The following is a 14,210-nucleotide window of genomic DNA, read 5'->3' on the forward strand; positions in this document are numbered from 1 at the left end:
GGAGGGGCGCGGGGCACACGTAGCACAGGATTAGGATAACCTTGACCCTGGCAGAGCAGGGAGGGAGCTGGAGGTGGGGGACTGGGGAATGTAGGGGAAAGGGCAGGGGGCGCGGCCTCGCGGGGCGCCGCCCACACTCTTAAGGCTGGGCTAGAGCGGGTGACCCGGGCGTCGCCGAGACAGCCCGCCGAGTAACCCAGTTGTTTTCACCATGTCGCTGCTACGAGGTGAGCCCAGCGCCCTTGGTGGTCCCCAGCCGGTCTTCGGCTTCTGGGCTCTGCAGGCAGGCCGAGGTGGCGGGGCGGGTGCGGGTCATTCCCCGGGCCAGGTTCAGGGTGGACATGGTTAGCATTGAGGAGGAAACTCCGTAGAAGGCAGGGACGACAGCGGTCTCGGTGCAGTTTGCAGCAGCGTACAGACTGGAGACCAGGATTGGCCATATGCTCCTGACCTTGGAGGTCACAGGCGTGGTAGTGAATACTTTCTCTGCAGGAAAACGAGGTGACGCCAGACACACGAGATGGTCTGGGGCAGAGCAGGTGTGCACTGAAGCCCAGAGGCCTGGTCTCAGCCACGCGTGTGTGGGGGGAAGATAATATTCCCCAAGAGGCTTCAGGGAACTTCCACTGGGGTGCCCTGATCCCTCGAAACAATCGGTAGTGGTCTGCTTGAAACTCCGCCTTACTCCTTTTTCTCTTCCGTTCCTTTAGTGTGAGCGACTGCGGACAAGCGCAGGCCCTCAGTACATAATTGCAGGGTTATTGTTTTCAGAAATTTCACACCCCTTTTTCATAGCAACTCATGACCGGAAACGGAGCTTTAACTTAAACACACAAGTCGCTGTTGACCATGAGGGTGAAAGAATACATATCAAGTCCCTGAGGCAGGAGAAGACTTCACGTGATCCAAAAACTATGTTGGTGCAAATACAAAGTGGACTGTGTGCAGGAGTTATCATAAACCCAGGGAACGCAATGCAGGCATTTCATACGGGGAGGGCAGTCTGGTCTCTACTCTGTCTTCATTACCTCTCAGCTCTGGCGCTGCTTTTAAAAATAAAGGACGGGCCGGCCGGTGGTGGCACACGCCTTTAATCCCAGCGCTCGGGAGGCAGAGGCAGGCGGATCTCTGTGAGTTCGAGGCTAGCCTGGGTTACAGAGCGAGATCCAGGAAAGGCGCAAAACTACACAGAGAAACCCTGTCTCGAAAAACCAAAATAAAATAAAATAATTAAGGACGGCAGGCAAGAACTTTGACTTAGGCGTTTGACAGTAAGGTGGCAACAGATAGATAGACTGTGATGGGTAAATGTAAAGGGAATGTCAAGTGACAAGAAGTTGGGTCTTGTGGAACTTTACTGTGGTGATACTCTTTGCGGGGAAATTGGGGAAGAAAGACTTGAAACCATTGAGGATTCGTTTTAGGTGAAGTTTTTGATACCTATGAAGTATATGAGGGGAGATGTCAACAGGTACTGCTGAGTGGGATCTGGAAATCAGAGGAGCCTAAGAGACGTGTGACTGAATGAAGTGCAATGTGGATATTCTGGGACAAAATGCAGTGTATCCGTGTTGCCATGCTTTTCTGATCATACAGATTCCTTTGAAATTTTAACAAATCTATTAAGGAAAAGTTTCGAGCCATGTCTGTGTTACGGAAATAAAAAGTTTATAAGTGTGTGTGTGTGTATGTGTGTGTGTGTGTGTGTGTGTGTGTGTGTGTGTGTGTGTGTGTTAGAGGGTGTGTTAATATTTTTCCAATTTCCCATCTTCCACCCAGGACATGAAATGTAAGTGACGACCTGTCATGGGTAGGTAGTGGGCATGAGCAGGAAGAACCCAAGCCTTGAGCCTGAGGTAGTTATTATTGTGGGCTAGTTAGAAGACCTCACAAGATGAGGCTCTGCTCTCAATTTGCATGCCAGCTACCTATGAAACTAGTGAGGAAGAAGGCCATAGGACTGAGTTCTGTGAGGGAAAGACACATTTGAGTGGGAATGTAACCAGCATTAGAAATGATTTCCAATGGTTCTCAAACTTGCTAATGCTTCCACTCTTTAATACAGCTCCTCAGGCTGGGGTGACCTCCAACCAGAAAAGTATTTTCCTTGCTTCTTCATAACTAATTTTGTGACTGTTATGACTCATGATGTAAATATCTGTTTTCTGATGGTCTTTGACGACCCCTGTGAAAGAGTCCTTCTCAAAGGGGTGGTGACCCAGACCCACACACGTTAGTTCTACTGTTCCATAGCTTTGCTGGGAAGGTTCAGGCCTCCTCTGGCAAGCAGGCAGGGCTGCCAGCTTACTCTTGAAACTAGTGAATGACTTGCAGTTTTCCTGCATTTTCCTTGGTTGTTGATGGTTGTCCCACAAGAGAACTTATGTAGCAAAGTTCATATGCAAGTCCATACAGTTCATGTTTTCCCTTGAGACTGGTTCCAAAGGTCTCTTTCCTATCTTAAGGGGTTTGTTGTTGTTGTTGTTGTTGTTATTTTTGTCTTTTAGAAGTTTTTAGCATCTGAATTCTCAGAGCATTTTAGATTTTAATTTGATATTAAAGATTTCTTTAGACCTTTAAATATCCACATATTGGCTTAGTATTGAAATGGCTTACGGAATAACCCTGTAAGGTTTCACATCCCACATTATTTTTTAAATAGTTGAACTGATACAGTTAGACTGACTTTTCTAGTCTGGGATCACCAGGTAAGGAGCAGTAATACAGATGAAAGGGAAGTTTGTGGGTTTTTATTTCCCCACATTCTTCTTTGTTGATATCACTTATTTTACAACTAGTACTACACTGTTTGGGTTGTGGCAAATGGGGAAGATTAGCCATGAAAGGGACTTTTGAAGAAACAGGAAATTAGCCTCCATTGTTTCCGCAAGATCGTCTGTGATCATTCCATCTTCCATGTACATATAATTCCCTTGCTGTGGGGCTGGAGAGATGGCTCAGTGGTTAAGAGCATGTACTGCTCTTGTAGAGAATCTGGATTTTGGTCCCAGCACCTCCATCAGGTGACTCCTAACTACCTGTAACTCCTGCTCAGCCCACTGCCCTTCCGGCTTCTAAGGGCACTGAACTCACTTGCACCGCCGCTGCCCGCCCCTTCATATACATATACATATACATATATATATATATACATATATATATGTATATATATATATAAATCTTAAAAATTCTTGTTTCGGGATTTCAGAAGTTTCACAGTGATGTGCCAGGGTGTGTGTGTGAAATGTATATTCTGTTTGGGCTTCACTAACTTTGAACCTACAAATTTAAATTTTACCAAACTTAGAGAATTTACATTTAGTATTTCTTCAAATTGTTTTCTTCTGATTCCTTTTTGTCTCTCTGGTACCATAACTGCTGTCAGTCCTGAGTTTCTACTCACTTTTTTCCCCACTTACTTTTTTCATGATAGACTTTTGTTGAGCAGTTTGGAATTTACAGAATGTACAGCACATTACTATATGGCAGTTCACCTAATTGTTAATATCATTAGTGTGGTACAGCTGGGGTTTTTTGTTTGTTTGATTGGTTGGTTGGTTTGGGGATTTTGGTTTTTTGGTTTTCTGGAGTTTGTTGTTGGTTTTGGTTTTGGGGTGTTTGTTTGTTTGTTTGTTTGTTTTCCTGAGACAAGGTATCTCTGTGTAGCCATTGACTGTCCTGGAACTCACTCTGTAGATGAAGGTGGCCTGGAACTCAGATCCACCTGCCTCTGCCTCATAAGTGCTGCTGGGATTAAAGGTGTGCACCACCATGCTGGGTTTAGTGGAGTAAGTTTCTTACAATTGATTAGCTAATATTGACACATTGTTATTTACCAAGGTCCATAATTTACATCAAGGTCCACACTTTGTTCAACTCAGTGCTTTGAGTTTAACAAATGTATACATGACATGCATCACCAGCATAGTGCAGAGGAATTTTTTTTGCCCTAAAAATCCCATGTCCCATCTATTCACCCTTAGCCAAGTGCTCATCTTTGTACTGTCTCTGTAGCTTTGCCTTTTCCAAATATTATATACTAAACATACAGTGTGTGGCGTTTTCAGACTGACTTCTTTTCGCTTAGCAGTGTGTACAAAAGATTCCTCATTTTATTGCCAAATAAAATTACATTTTACATATGACACTTCATCACATATCAAAGAGCATCTTAGTTGCTGCCGTGTTTTGACAATGACAAATAAACAATCATGTGTAGGCTTTCAAATCACTTGGGGAAATACAAAGGCTCAGAATCACCAGAGCAGGTGGTTAAGATGTTTTTGTATGAGATTGGTAAACTGTCTTCCAAAATGTATTATCTTGTCTTCCACTGACAATGAATGACTTCCTGTTGCTGCATGGCCTCACTAGTATTTAGTGGTGTCCGTATTTGGGTTTTAGCCATGGGACTGGCTGGCTGTGTGGTTGTAACATTGTTTTAATTTACATTAATGACCTCCAGTGTGGAGGTCTTTGCAGATACTTGTCTGCCATCTGTGTGATGAACTGTTTGTTCAGATCCTTTGCCCAGTTTTTAAAATATGTTTTTATTAATTCTTTAAGAATTTCTTACAATTGTATTTAGATAACTTTCACCCCTACTCTTCCCTCAAGCTCCTCCCAGATTCACACCCCACTTCCCACCCCCTCCCAATTTCATGTCCTCTCTTTCCCCTTTTACTTTTTGAGTAACTGCTGAGTCCGATTTGTGCTGCCTGTAAATAACTCGTGGGTACGGGGTCATGAACCGAAGTGTGATCAACCTACCAGCAACTGCACTGTGGTGAGCTGAATGAGGAGTGTCCCCTCTAGGTTCACGTATTTAAACACGTGGTCTCCGGTCAGGGAGATTGTGGGAGGTACAGCCTTACAGGAGGAAGTGTATCCCTCAGAAGTAGGCATTGAGAGTTTATAGCAGTGGTTCTCAGCCTTCCTAACGCAGCGACCCTTTAATACGGTTCCTCATGCTGTGCTGACCACCAACCGTGAAATTATTTTCAGTGCTACTTCATAACTATAATTCTTCTACTGTTATGAATCGTAATGTATATATCTGATATGCAGGATATCTGATGTGTGACCCCCCCCAAAGGGGTCACGACCTACAGGTTGAGAATCACTAGCTTATAGCCTCATACCTCTTGCAGTTGACTCTGTTTGCTTCCTGCTGCTATACCTGCCACTGGAACCTTAAACCAAAATAAACTCCTCCATAAGTTGCTTTGGTCATGGTATTTTTTGGTTTTTCAAGACAGGGTTTCTCTGTGTAGCTTTGCACCTTTCCTGGAACTCACTTGGTAGCCCAGGCTGGCCTCGGAACTCATAGAGATCCGCCTGGCTCTGCCTCCAGAGTGCTGGGATTAAAGGCGTGCGCCACCACCACCCAGCGGTCATGGTATTTTATCACAGCCTCAGAAGAGTAATACACACCCTTAGGGAAAACTGGCTCCCCCTCCCTTAGAAGCCATCAACTGTCAATCAATAGCTCCTTGTGGGGGGGAGCTCCTGAGCCCCTCCCTTCTTCATGCTGGAATGTTGCCTGGTTGGTTCTTGTGGAAGGCTATCTCTGCTGTTGTGAGTTCACGAGGACAGTGGTCCTGTCATGTCCAGAAGACGCTGTCTCACTCTAGTCCTCCCTGGACCTCCGGTTCTTACAGGCTTGTAGATGTAACCAACCGTCTTATTAAATAAGAACCACAAAGCCAATTCAGAGAAGAAAGCCTAGAGGTCAGAGCTGAGAGCCTCACCCTTCCTGATTCAGGGATCCTCTTCAGCCAAGAGAGCTCTCCGAAAGGGACCTACTTCCTGTGTGTGTGTCTTTATATACTCTAGCTGCTCTGCCTTCTCATTGGTTGTAAACCCAAACACGTGACTGCCTCGTCACAGCCTGTATGTACCGCCCTCCAGGTCCTTAAAGGCATGCACCACCGCCGCCACGCACTTGCTATGGCTCTAATAGCTCTGACCCCCAGACAACTTTATTTATTAACATACAATTAAAATCACATTTCAGTACAAGTAAAATACCACCACACAGTCTTTCAGCCTCCTCTTCCACAATGATCCCTGAGCCTTGGGGGAAGGGTAATAGAGATGTCTGCTCTGTGGCTGGACACGCCAGTGACACCTCCCTGCACTTGAGCCAGTTTTGAGTTTCTGCACTAACCGCCATCCTCCGCACAAGGAAGCTTCCCTGAAGAGGTCTGGGAGGTACACTACCTTATGGACATGGAGATGGGGATTTAGAAGGCAGCTTGACACTATGTCCATTTAGCAAACAGTAGGTTCACCCCTGGGGCCTGTGAGCTCAACCATAGGTTCTTGGACAAATTTGTAGTCGCAGACATGAGTTTCCTCCTATGGAGTAGGCCTTAAATTCGTCAGAAAGCAGTTAGTTGCCCTCTGAAACACTTGTCACTGTTGTACCTGTGGGCATGTCTTACCATGTGGGTCCCAGGAACTGAACTCAGGTCGTCAGCCTTGGGAGCAAGCACCTTTACCCACTAAAGCATCTCACTGACCCTAATTTTTTAATTGTATTTCGGATGCAACCGATGAAACAGCGTGGAGACTGGATTCCATTTTCTCCTTTAACGAATACAGACCACAAATTGGTTGACTATGTTTCCCTGCAGGCTGAGATCAGACTGCAGACTCTGTCTTTCCCTACAAGAAGTATGCGTACAGGTCCACGCACGGTGTTTGAGCCACGGTCTCATGTATAATCCTCCCATGTGTGTGACTAAGGCTGAACTATCTGGGTAGAGCATGCAGGTACAGCTTGGTTTCTTTCTCTCTCCTTTTCCCTCCCTCCCTCCCTCCCTCCCTCTCCAGTGGATATTGCTGTGAACTCTGTCCTCGGTGTGATTGTGTCCCTGGTTTCTAGCCGTGCAGCATGACTGGCTAGCCCTCCAGTTAGACACTATGTAAGTGAGCTGGACACTCACTCTCTATTGGTCCTCTCTCCTGCACACCCGCTTTGCTCCTTGCCTGCCTAGATTTCTTCATTTCCCAAAACCTGAAGCAGGAGGAATGTGAGTTTGAGGCCAAATTTGGACTACATCGTGAGGGGTTTTCCCCCTACCCACAAAAAGCAGACGAAGGAGGAAGGGAGGAATTATAAGACTTTTAACAACAAGTTTGTATTTCAGTTTTAACTGTAGTTAATCTCCGGACATTATACTACTGTTGTTATCTGAATACCAACAGTTAGTTTATGTGTATGACCTCTTACACAGAGCAGATCGAGTTTACCACAAGGTGTTTTCAGTCTGTTTTGATTCCTGCTCTGAGAAACTCTCCGTGTAGGGGAATGTGGGAGAATGTGTTCAGACAAAACTGCTCAGCTCTTTACACACCCAGCATTCAGGTGCTTGTGAAAGGCCGTGCACATTATTGGTGCATCGGATACCATTTGTTCTGGTGACTTTACACCATCTACAGTTTTTTTGTCGTTACCTGTGAGAGGATTGGTCACATGGGAGCATACTGAAGCCAAAAACGGAGTTAGAACCAATGCAATGAGGAAGCCGGCATCGGAAGGCAAAGGAGACACTGATAAGAAGTAGGGTGAGGGGCTGAACTGTTTGCTGTACAAGCATGAGACCCCGAGCTTGATCCCAGAATCCACCTGTAAAAAACCAGGCATAGTGATGTGTACTGTGACCTCAGTGCTGGGTAAGAAAAGATAGGCAGGCACATGGGGCTCACTGGCCAACCAGCCTCGCTGAATCAGCAGGGTAAAGTAAGAGAGACCCTGTCTCTAAAAAGGTACTGTCAGCCGGGCGGTGGTGGGGCATGCCTTTAATCCCAGCACTCGGGAGGCAGAGCCAGGAGGATCTCTGTGAGTTCAAGGCCAGCCTTGTCTACAGAGTGAGTTCCAGGAAAGGAGCAAAGCTACACAGAGAAATCCTGTCTTGAAAAACCAAAAAAAAGAAAAAAAAAGAAAGGTAACTGTGAAAAAAAATTCACCTAGGGAACAATGCCCGAGATTGACCTCTGGCCTCTACACACACAGAAGCACACACAAAAATATGAATAATAAAAATAGGCAGAGACTGTGGACTAAGGAGGACATTTGCAAACAGGAAGCCATGGTGGCTCAGGGTAGCCCAGCTAGCAGAACAGACTACTTCCAATACACCAATAATATTCATAGTCTTCCCTGAACACCCGGATGTGTATATAAAGAGCTGTGTGGGTCTGTCTCATGTTAAAGCTACACATACTCCCCCACCTTCTCTTAGACAGTAAGTTTCTCAAAGTAGGAATAAAAAGAGACTGAAAAACTTTAAGCTAAATTTAGTTTGCTCTGTGTAAGATGTGATACATTTAAATTGTTTGATACTTAGGCAACAGTGGTATAATGTTTGGATATTCTTAATTATAGGTCAGTATTTCAATATAAACCCAATAGAAAGCTCTTATAATTCCTTCCTTCCTTTCTTCCCAACCCCTGTCCTTCATTGCCGGTGGGGATGGGGAGACTCATACACACACACACACACACACACACACACACACACACACACACACACACAGATCTCACTATGTACTCCAAGTTAGCCTCAAACTCAGTTTCTCTTGTTTCTGCCTTTCCCAAGCCTGGGATTACAGGCCTGTGCTTGTGAAAGGCCGTGCACATTATTGGTATGCTCTTTCTTACACAGTATGTACCCTGTGTGTTACTGTGCACACTCACAGTACCTGCCCTGTGTGTTACTATGCATACTCACAGTACCTGCCCTGTGTGTTACTGTGCACACTCACAGTACCCGCCCTTTGTGTTACTGTGCACACTCACAGTACCTGCCCTGTGTGTTACTATGCACACTCACAGTACCCGCCCTGTGTGTTACTGTGCACACTCACAGTACCCGCCCTGTGTGTTACTGTGCACACTCACAGTACCCGCCCTGTGTGTTACTGTGCACACTCACAGTACCCGCCCTGTGTGTTACTGTGCACACTCACAGTACCCGCCCTGTGTGTTACTGTGCACACTCACAGTACCCGCCCTGTGTGTTACTGTGCACACTCACAGTACCTGCCCTGTGTGTTAGCTTCACACTTCCCTCTTATAGTTCTTGGGAAGATTAGATGATCGCAGGAAGCGATCAGCTTTCTCCTACGTGGTAGGTGCACTATGAATGTTAGTACAAGGAAACAACTACAAGTGCTCCTCGGGTTTCCCACCGTACAGCCCTCGCTCTTGACACTCACCATAGCTCTGCGTTTGTACAATCACAGGTTTTAGCAACAGTGGAAAGGAATGCTTATTAGGTGCACAAGAACACCTATTTACTTTTCTGAGGATTGAACACAGGGCCTCACACACGCTAGACAAGCACTCTACTGTTGAGCTGTAACCCCGACAACCCCAGCAAGAATGCTTTCTGTTTACCTGGGGAAAGAATTAAGTCTGGAGAGTTCCTTGGATTAGCCAACTGCAGGTGGATTCCGTGTGTAGATGGTGACCAAATCCGCCCAGTTGGGTGCACGGTAAAAGATGACAACAGGGGAAGTCACAGTTCGGGGCTTTGGAAATGTGTCATTCAGGTCATCCTGTGACTCCAGAAGTCATTCCGTGCTCCATATGTTCTAGACATCACACATCGGTCTCTTGTGGTGATGTATTGTGTCCCCCAATAAAATTCATCTGAGGATCGGAGGAAAAAGCCAGCCACTATAGTAAACAGGAGTCAGGCAGTGGCTGGAGATTCTTTGGTTCGGCACAGAGAAAAGGCATGTCAGTTTCCACATGTTTCCAGTGTTGTAAACAGTAAGAAGGTTGGCTAAGGGAATTCATTAATGTGGTTCTTGGACCCTGTGAATGGTTCTGAAATGCATCATTAGATGACAGAGATCTTCAGTTACCTAACTGGAAATTGTCCTTTGCCATGGAATTGCATGGAAGGATAACTTGAACATGTTAGGGATGCTGACTGACTTGTGACTGCTTGCATATCTCTCCTCCGTACATTAGGTGTGTTTATCGTGGCTGCTAAGCGAACACCCTTTGGGGCTTATGGGGGTCTTCTCAAGGACTTCTCTGCTATTGACTTAACTGAATTTGCGGCCAAGGCTGCCCTGGCTGCTGGTAAAATCCCACCGGAAACCATTGACAGTGTCGTCGTGGGCAATGTCGCACAGGTTAGTCATGTTTATTGCTTTCTTTGATCATTTTCTGGAAATAATTCCTTTACTGTGTCAGCATGATGGCACAGTAATAGTTATCAGTGTTTGACATTTGTAACCTCAGTCATCCTCTGGCTCTAAGAGTAATAGCAGACATAACACAAAGCAGCATGTGTCCTGTCTGACTTGGAGCGCATTTCAACACTACTTTTTGTTGGTTTTTTGGTTTTTTTAAATTTTATGTGTATATGTTTTCCCTGTATGTGTGTATGTGCACCACATGTGTATCTGGTGGCCATGGGGGTCAGGAGAGGACATCAGATCCCTTGGAATTGGAGTTAGTGACAGTTGTGAGCCACCCTGGATGGCTGAATCCAAACCCAGGTCCTCTGCAAGAGCAGAGGGGTCCGTGCACCTAACCGCTGAACCCCTCTCCAGCGCCCAATTGGGTGCACGGTAAAAGATGACAATAGCGGAAGTCACTCAAGAAGTGACTTTATATATTCAATGCTTCTCAAGAAGCAGACTCACTAGGTTTATGAGAAGGAAGTTAGCTTTCTCGATGTACTGCTAAAGGAAGGATACCTGTCAGCTTCCCATCACTGAGTCAAAAATGTCACCTTTGGCGGAGAAAAGGTCTGTCTTGATTCATGGTTTCAGAGGTTTGGGTCCATAGTCATTTCCTCTCCTGTTTGCAGCCAGCGGCCACCAAACACATCCTGAGAGGAGCGTGGGCTGGAGAAGGCCTGTTTCACTTTATGGTAGCCAGGGAGCAAAGAGAACGGGATGGAGGGCCAGGGCTCTAATCCGCTCTCTGAGGGCATGCCCCCAGTGACTGATTTTCTCTCACCGGCCCTCCCTCCTAAAGGATCCACCACCCATGAGTACCGTTAGCCGGAGATCAGGCCTTTCACAGACACCCCTTGGGGGACATTCTAGATCCATTTACAGCAGGAAGGAGCAGGCCCAAGAATGTAGTGTACCTCAGATAATCTCTTATACCTTCTAGGAGACCGGTCAGGATTTCTTGTGGAAATGAGCATACTCCTTACCCTCTATCTTGGCATTCGTCATCTACAAAACAGATCATCCGTATGAAAATGATTGAAAGCTGTCTGTTCCTTCAAAGTATACAACCATTTAACTGACTGCCTGTTGTCTTAGGGTTTTATTGTTGCGAATAGACCATGACCATGGCAACTTTTATTTAAAAAAAAAAAAAAACATTTAATTGGGGCTGGCTTACATTTCAGAGGTCTGGTCCATTGTTATGGTGGGAAGCGTGGCGCCACATAGGTGGACATGGTGCTGGAGAGGTATCTGAGAGTTCTACATCTGGATCAGCAGGCAGCAGGAGGAGGGAGTGACCTGGGGCCTGGCTTGAGCGCTTGAAACCTCAGAGCACACTCTTAGTGACATGTTTCCTCCAACAAGGCCATACCCTCTCCAACAAGGCCATAGCTTCCTAATAGTGAGACTCCCTGAGCCCATGGGGGCCATTTTTCATTCAAATCACCATAGTAAAAGTATTTTAGCTGTTATGGGTAAGGCATCCAAAATGGACCAAAAGAAATTTTAGCCATTGTGACAAATAGCTGAGCAAAACAACCTAAAGAGAAAGGAATTTTTTTCTTTTTTGGGTTTTTTTTTGTTTTTTTGTTTTTTTTGCTTTGTTTATTTTTTGAGACAGGATCTCTTTAACATAGCCCTGGCTGTCCTGGAACTCACTATGTAGAACAGTCTGGCATTTTTATATGGTAACTGGAGCTATGCAGTGGCTATTCATTATGATGTGTCGTTGTTTAAACTGAAGTCAAACCTTTAATAACCTTCCACATTTCAAGTATTTTTATTCTGAACAGTCTGGCCTCAGACTCACAGAGAGTCCTTCTCTGCTGGGATTAAAAGTGTGCACCGTTATGCCTGGCTGGAAGGACGTCTTTTGGATCATATTTCAAAGGCCATGGTCCATACTACGTTGACTCCTTTGCTTTCTGCTTTCAAGACTAGGGCGGAAGGAAGGGAAAGAGGAAAGCTGCTCATCTCATGGCAGCCAGGAAGTAAAAGAGGAAGAGGAAGTGGAAAAGTAACCTACTTCTTCCAGCCAGACCCCACTTACTAAAATTTCCATTCTTTCCCAAAATAGGCTTTGGCACACAAGCTTTGCAGGGCATTTCATGTTCAAACCCTGTCAGATGCCAGTGATGTGAGCTCTACCAAATCAGAGAGGACAGTGGTGGAGACGGACAGGTGTGAGGCCTTGGGTTTAGACTCTTTTCTGTCCATCTGTCATTGTATATTTTCAGATGTAGAGAAGGCAATGCCATTTTATATTTTCAATTTTGCCTACTGAGACCAAACCATTTTAATAATTAATCCTTAACATTAGCTCCTCCTCCTTCTTTTTTGGTGGTGGGGCAGGGGGAGTTTTTTGCTGCTGATCAAAGAAAATGTTAGAATAAAGTTGAAATAAACTACATTTGGTTTTGGGTTTTCCTAGAATTTATTTCAGGAAGATTTATTCCTTCTAAAACCGTACTGTTGTCCCCCAGTATTGGTGGAATCTCTCACGTGTCCCTAGGAAGTCAGAATGAGTAGTGTCAGCTTCACTAATACATAGTATCAGTAATAAATAATACCAGTTCCTTTGATAAATAGTGTCAGTCATAAATAGTATCAGTTCAATGTGTTTGAGCTTTTATTCCTAAAATCAATATCACCCCCCACACACACACACTAGGGCAGAAACTGGTGACTCCCGTGTGTCAGCACTAAGCAAGTGCTCTACTACCGAGCTGTACCCTCACCCCCACCTCACCTCCACCCCTTCCCCCACTACCCCAACTCCGGTACTAGGGCAGAAACTTGTGACTTTTGTCTGCTAAGCAAATGCTCTACTACTGATCTGCACCCTTAGACGTTTTTTCACTTTTGTATTGAAACAAGATCTCACTAATTACCCAAGCTAGCCTTACACTTACTGTGTAGCCCATCCTGGCCTTGAACTTGCAGTCCTCCTGCCTCAGTCTCCTGAGTAACTACGATTATGGACGTGTACCACCAAGCCCACCTCTCTCTTTTATTACTTTATTACTCAGTTTGACAAGGTAGTCTAGCACAACCATGCTTTGAGTGCCCATTTCCAAACGCCTAGTTCTGTGTTCTCCCTCTTACACTCAGCTTTTCCAGCAGTCTTAAGGGTCTCAGTATTCAAACTGACTTCAGAGCCCTTCTGTAAGGGCACTTGGAGAAGATCTCCCCGAAAGGAAAGTGATTCTCAGAAAAACAGCAGCCAAAGTAGGTGTCTGGTTTCTGTGCACATGCAGGAGGGCCACACTAGAACACGCAGAGGCAGGACTATATTAGCACATTGGTGAAGGCCTGCAGAATTAGTCTTTATTCGGTCGGACTCAGAGTTAGCCTATTCAATCAAAATTACTCTGCCCCACCTCTACAAAAGACGTGCAAAATCCACTTGCAGATGACTCTTCCCACGTGATGAACACAGGGGTGGCTGCACCAAAGGCCATGATGCCTGGGAACTGTAGAGTCTACACTCCAGGTCTCCTGACTTCCAGCCCAGTATTCTTTCTATCACCTCAAATTACTGTGTGTATTTTTCTTCTTTAAAAAATCTTATTATAGGATCTGAGGAGATGGCTCAGTGCTTGCCAGAATTTGGATCCCCAGTACCCATGGAAATGGTAGGTGAGGCAGAAATGGGATCCCCTGAGCAAACTGGCAACTTAGACTAGACAATTATTGGGGCTCTGCATTCAAGAAATCGATGCTACCTCAATAGATAAGGTGGACATTGATTTTGGAAGATACTCAATGTCAGCTTCTGGCCTCTATGTGAGTACGCATGTGTACATGTGTGCACATATACCATACATATATACATATTCAAATAAACCACTTTATTTTACTAATAGCTAAATACACACAATAAAATATTTTAAGAGAAATAACTACAAACAGACCTGGGGAAAAGAATATCAATTGACTAAAATACATTCAATGGAATTGATTTGTAAAATAAGATTATTTCCCCCTAAATGATGACATAG

General features: G+C 45.1%; 1 protein-coding gene across 2 annotated transcripts in view; it reads left to right on the plus strand.

Annotated features, from left to right (window-relative positions):
- The first annotated feature begins 99 nt into the window (after positions 1 to 99).
- Positions 100 to 14,210, plus strand: part of Acaa2 (acetyl-CoA acyltransferase 2) — a 34,301-nt gene continuing 20,190 nt past the window's right edge. The window contains exons 1-3 of one of the 2 annotated variants that reach the window (XM_052742548.1): positions 118 to 227; positions 6,639 to 6,777; positions 9,989 to 10,155. Coding sequence is in view for 1 of the 2 variants with exons in the window: in XM_052742547.1 (XP_052598507.1) it covers positions 212 to 227; positions 9,989 to 10,155 (183 nt within the window). In the remaining variant the exon portion in view is untranslated. Of the gene's footprint in view, positions 228 to 6,638; positions 6,778 to 9,988; positions 10,156 to 14,210 lie in introns of both variants that reach the window. The other variant, XM_052742547.1, reaches the window with a different exon arrangement.

This window comes from Peromyscus californicus, unplaced genomic scaffold (assembly GCF_007827085.1).
Source record: "Peromyscus californicus insignis strain IS unplaced genomic scaffold, ASM782708v3 Scaffold_17__1_contigs__length_78620276, whole genome shotgun sequence".
Lineage (NCBI taxonomy): Eukaryota > Metazoa > Chordata > Mammalia > Rodentia > Cricetidae > Peromyscus > Peromyscus californicus.